Source organism: Panulirus ornatus, chromosome 58 (assembly GCF_036320965.1).
Source record: "Panulirus ornatus isolate Po-2019 chromosome 58, ASM3632096v1, whole genome shotgun sequence".
In the NCBI taxonomy this organism is placed as follows: Eukaryota; Metazoa; Arthropoda; class Malacostraca; order Decapoda; family Palinuridae; genus Panulirus; species Panulirus ornatus.
Window position 1 is genome coordinate 10,589,551 of NC_092281.1, and position 6,000 is coordinate 10,595,550.

General features: G+C 44.8%; 1 protein-coding gene across 2 annotated transcripts in view; it reads right to left on the minus strand.

The window, feature by feature from the left end:
* The window catches only part of LOC139766929 (zwei Ig domain protein zig-8-like), a 41,744-nt gene extending 36,782 nt beyond the window's left edge, over positions 1-4,962 (minus strand). Inside the window, exon 1 of one of the 2 annotated variants that reach the window (XM_071695980.1) lies at positions 3,391-4,962. In XM_071695980.1, coding sequence (XP_071552081.1) covers positions 3,391-3,396 — 6 coding nt within the window. In that variant the 5' untranslated portion in view covers positions 3,397-4,962. The remainder of the gene's footprint in view (positions 1-3,390) is intronic. The other variant, XM_071695979.1, reaches the window with a different exon arrangement.
* Positions 4,963-6,000: the final 1,038 nt, after the last annotated feature.

Sequence of the window (6,000 nt, forward strand, 5' to 3'; positions counted from 1 at the left end):
GTGTGTGTGTCCCTCTGCTAGACCGGGGCTGTCAGGGAGTCAGCAGCGATAAAGGACGCAAGCGGTGGTGGCGCTCCAAGGGATCGGCAATATTGGCCCAGCCCCTCACAAAACTCCACACGAGACGTGGGGTGGAAAAAAAAAAATATATCAGGACGCTTTCCTAGTGAGTGAGTGAGTGAGTGAGTCTCTCTCTCCAGGGGGAGGAGCGATGGCCACCAGAACTGTTATGGTCAGCAGCTCGACACCAATGGCTAGTCCGATAGTCGACAGTCACTTTGTGACGAATTGTGGAGAGGAATTTTTACCACACACACACACACACACACACACACATCGGGTATAAGCTGTGTGCACGTATGTATCCATAGATAGGAGTCAAGACATGGTACATATATATATACAACGTTGGAAAACGGGGCAACACAAGCGTAAAACTCGTTTCCCATCATACAAATTGTAATCACACACACACACACACACACACACACACACACACACGTACACCATACATACATCTACATACACACGCTCGTACATAAGCCATTGGTACAAAATTCTACATTCTTTTATACAGGTTTAATTGGATAATACTATTCTTTTCCTAATTACAAGAAAAAAAAAATTGGAGCAATTACAGGGCAAAGGTTGACTCGCTTAATTTTTACTGAGGTTTAAGGAAAGTTTATATCATTAACTTTATAACGACCCTTCATTACGACGGTATATTCTTAAGTACAACGGTGCGATCCTTGAGTACGACGGTACGACCCTTAATTACGACGGTATGACCATTAAGTACGACGGTGCGACCCTTGAGTACGAAGGTACGTCCCTTAATTACGACGGTACGACCCTTAATTACGACGGTGTGACCCTTGAGTACGACGGTACGACCCTTAATTACGACGGTGCGACCCTTGAGTACGACGGTACGACCCTTAATTACGACGGTGCGACCCTTGAGTACGACGGTACGACCCTTAATTACGACGGTGCGACCCTTGAGTACGACCCTTAATTACGACGGTGCGACCCTTAATTACGACGGTGCGACCCTTGAGTACGACGGTACGACCCTTAATTACGACGGTACTACCCTTAATTACGACGGTATGACCATTAAGTACGACGGTACGACCCTTGAGTGCGACGGACTGAACCTTCTTTCTACGGATCAAGCCAAAGGCTAGGCCATCAAGCCCAAGGGTCGTACCGTCGTGCTCAAGGGTCGTACCATCGTGCTCAAGGGTCGTACCGTCGTGCTCAAGGGTCGTATCATCGTGCTCAAGGGTCGTGCCGTCGTGCTCAAATGGTCGTCGTACCGTCGTGCTCATAAGGTCGTTCGTACCGTCGTGCTCAAAGGACTCAAAATATCATCAAACCAAAATGGATACAAGAAGAAGCTAAGCAACAATGGCCATTCCAATACATACTCTCTCTCTCTCTCTCTCTCTCTCTCTCTCTCTCTCTCTCTCTCTCTCTCTCTCTCTCATATGAGCAAAACTGAAAAAAAAATATGCCATGTTTCTCACGACGGTTGCCAGAAAATGAGGCATAAGTTTCCCCTGATGGAAGCCCGAGGGACATGCCTCGCGGAGGTTCATTCGAATGTTGGGTTCGAATCATACATGATCTATGAACCTTTAGATGCTTCACCACGGTGGTTCGGGCGAAGCCAAACAACCAAAATATAATTAATCATTTCTCGTATTAATCAAAAGACTTTCGCACATTAGCTGTTATTAACCAATTTGATAATTAAGATGTCACTTAAATCAAGAGGTTTAATTTCTCATGATATTCCATGGTATGGTGTGATGACAGCGTTGCTGATTATGAATCACTTGGATTCACGTTCGAGTCCAAGACAAGGGCAGTCGGCTCACAGCCGTACAAGGTGTTCATCTTCCTCTTGGGATCGGTCAATACACGGGGTTTTATTGCAGGTCAAGGTAAGTCATGATAGAGCCCTAGGACTCATTTTCTAGACCTCGCACACACACACACACACACACACACACACACACACACACACACGAAGAAACGAAAACATAACTCACGAACATAACACGAATACACGGTAAAACACACAAAACAGACACAAATAATATAGCAGCTTCAAGGCTGCGCTACAATCAGTAGCAAGGAAAACAATGGACGCTGAGTAAGAAGCTCCTTGACGGCAGTGGTACACCCATACATCCAAAAACAATAGAATCACAACCTCGCCAAAGCCACTAACGATATCATCACAACCTCGCCGAAGATGATGACTTCGAACACACACACATAAACTGTACGAGTTCGAAGTGGCTATCACCAGGGGCACGCCACTTTAGAAACATTAATCAAGTCGAACATTGAGCAACAGCGTTAGATTATAGTCCTATGCATCAGTCCCCCAGTACGACCAACGCCTGGCTAGTGCAGCACTTGGCACATAGAAATAATAAATGGGTAACACAATTCTGGAAAGGTTTATGGAGTCATACGCCCTACGAAGCGGTACGCGTTCGAATCACCTGAAGCTCATACATCAGGCCATACCTAAATCTACGAAACAGTCGTATCAAAACATGTAAAAGAAATATATGTAACTTATGAAAAAGCGTATGTATATATATATACCCTCCCTCCTTATGAAAATGTGTATATATTATGCCCTCCCTCCTTCATCGAGACTCGACACTAGTGCAGGAGTCATACGTACAGGTTCGAGGCCAATCAACACCATGTCCGACACTTGTTTACTCGTAATCCCCGGGTCGAACTCATGTCACCCAGCTCATCACCTAGTCATTGAACCGCCTCAATGTAAAATTCACCCCTTGACCCAGCCACATACGGGGGAGAATCGATCTCAGGCGTAAGCGAAAACAATCTTCATTGCTCAGGAGGCCGCTTAGAACCATAATGGCTGGGATAATGACGGTAATTGAAGATGATTCGCTAAATTTGATGTGTGATGCTCCGAAGCGATGCTTCGTAAATGGAGTTTACTTAGTGAATCTGCATCGATTTCTTGGCCTTTTCGTGTTAACCTCCTTTTTTCTTAAAGGTCACCGTTGTTGCGATAAAGCTATACTTACATATGATTTTTTAGGTAATTCGGATAAAAAAAACAAAATCTTGTAACGAATGAAACACCATCGTAGTGAATCACCTTCTTCCACGTCCCAGCTTTTATGAAGCTTTGATTCGGTTAGGTAGTTCGGGTTTCCGCCCTGCATTATTAACTCCAAAGCAATTAAGCACTGTTTGCAATTCACTTGTTACATTCCAGTTGATTAAAAGTCAATACATTATTTTTTCCTCATACAAAAAAAAAGAAAAAGAAGATTTTCATTTCCCCTGCTTCATCCGCCATCAGTTTAATTAAACACTTACCTTCATCTTGCCCTGATGGTGAGGAGAACTTGCTTCTGTCCACGTGTGCAGAGGCGGTGCCCCAGCGAGAGACAAGGCGAGAGAGAGAGAGAGAGAGGGAGGGAGAGAGCCAGCCTCTTCACCACGAGTAATCTTTCACATTTTCATCCTTCAGGTGATACGTGGGGGAAGGTCGCACGGCTCTGCAGGACTTGTGTGCGCGACGAAGGACTGCACCACAGGCGTTGGTAGACAGATTCACAACCCAAGGTGTTCTCTTCCAGGAGCTCCGTGGGATGACCAGAGATGCGAAATCTTCCACGAGAAGCGATTGTAGACGGCTGGACGAGATGCACAGACACACACACAAGCACTCACAGACACAGAGTTTCTGGTTTGGCCGGGCGCGAAGGTGAAATTGGCGAGGACCAGGAGGTCGACCCCACGATGTCGCCCGCCCTTCCAGACTTCGTAGTTAACTGGATCAGATTTGGATCCTCCTCTGCCGACGCAAGGGAAGGGAGGGGAGTTTAAGTGTCTCACGGGCCGCAGCGAGACATGCAGGTCTCCTGGCTTGTTTAACGACCCCGATCCTCCAAGTTTAATGGCTTTACTTCGAAAGTTTCATAGGGGTTTTTTTTTGCATTTTTGGCTCCTGATTGAATTATTGTGGCGAGTTTCACTGGATATCCCCCCAAGGTGCTTAACGAAGCTGAAGTTCAACGCGACACTTTAGGATGATGGAACCACCTTCGATATCAATTCCACTTATGAATTTCCTGAACTTTTCAACACACGGGGATAAATACTTAATACTTTTTATATAGGTTTTCATGTCAAAGTAATATATGAGTATGTATGGTAATTATTATCAGTTCTGGTTTTGCGTTAACTGTACCGTATCATTTGCATGTAATTACTTAGTGACTAAAGTAGTTTTCTCTTATCGTAAAGAATCAACTTAAATCCACACGCAACATAAAGAAAATAATGTTTTGTTTTGTTTTTCTTCTGAGAAACTAAAAGGAGAGATTAATCACCAAAGACTAAAAGCCACGGAAAAAAACTGATTAATATCACACTGATCATCATTTACTTTCATGTCTGTATAGTTCTTTTAAGTTGTGATAAAGTTAGGTGAGTTTACATTTGTGTTCTATACTTAACAGAAAAGAGATATAAAAGTTTTCAATGTCCACAGCGTATCAGAAGAAACCACAGGAATCGAGAGAGAAACTTGATGCAGCAAGCCAAAAAAGAAGAGACGAAGACCGCCTTCAAAGGGGGTTCGGTCTGTGACACAGACCCTCAACCGCCGACGTCTGCCACAGCACTGACGGACTCTCTTTCTGTGCCTCGGCGCCGCGCCTGGCAGGGGGAACCAACCACACGCTGCCGGGCAAGGGGGGGAAGGAAAGGAAAAAGTGTCGCACAGGTAAACGGATCCCCACTATCGTGAGGAATTTACGATCTCGTGGCATAAAGCAGTGTTTGTACCAAAGGCCTAACTCTCCCCCGAAGATATTTCAATCGCTTAAAGAAGACCTCTGGTACTCTACGTTACAATCAAGCAATGAGAATTCACTCTGCCATTTTTCAATGTCAAGTGAATACGAAAGTGAGGAATACATCGTTTTTTTTTTTTCTCCATTTTTTTTTTGCTAAAGATTCGCGTCTCGTTACTAAGTAAATGGCAGTAGCAAACATGCTTAACAACGGGCCAAGCTATATTGATTGTCTCCCTGATGAACGAGTTCACTAGGACCAGCGAATGAGTCACTGGCGACTCATTAATTCATAGCAGAGGGACGAGATCAATTTTTGAACGACTTGAGTTCACTTAAATACGAGTTCAAACCAAGAGACGATTTCATCAGCTCAAGATATCTAATCATACCCTTTTTTTTTTGCTGTTGTTGTTGTTGTTCGTATGTTCTTTGTTTCACGAATGACGCGCACCTGTACGATAGTCCACATGGGAAAATGAGTTACATATTTGATGATGACGACTAGAGGCCAGTCGTAATTGAAGTGGCACCAGAGGCTAATTTAGCTTAATGTAGAGTGCTTTTCCTTTTTTCCTCCCTCTCACATCAGTAGCGGCAACTCATTAACACCGGTGAACGTAGTAGTCTGGGAGACCTCGGGTCATTCTAGAGAACGAACACTCCTGGCTATTTAGGCCTCTTAATATCGCTCATTGGCGGTGATCAGTTGCCAGTGGATGAGGAACGAGTCAAGGAGGAGGTGTTACGAGGCGACTAGGAGGATGAGGAGAGAGAGAGAGAGAGAGAGAGAGAGAGAGAGAGAGAGAGAGAGAGAGAGAGAGAGAGAGAGAGTAGAAACAGAGAAAGAAAGGAGGTGCAAGAGAGAGAGAGAAAAAAAAAGGGTAGAGAAAGAATAAGAAACAGGGGCAGGTAGGGTGAGTGGAACACAGACCCGGAGGGAGGAAGAACGAGAGAGAGAGAGAGAGAGAGAGAGAGAGAGAGAGAGAGAGAGAGAGAGAGAGAGCCAGCCAGAGCCAGAGCCAGCCAAGCGCCTCCCAATCACTCCTCACTGATACATCTTGATTATTTACACAGGAGCAGAACACGGCACCAGTATATCACCAGAGTACCAATCCAATATCTC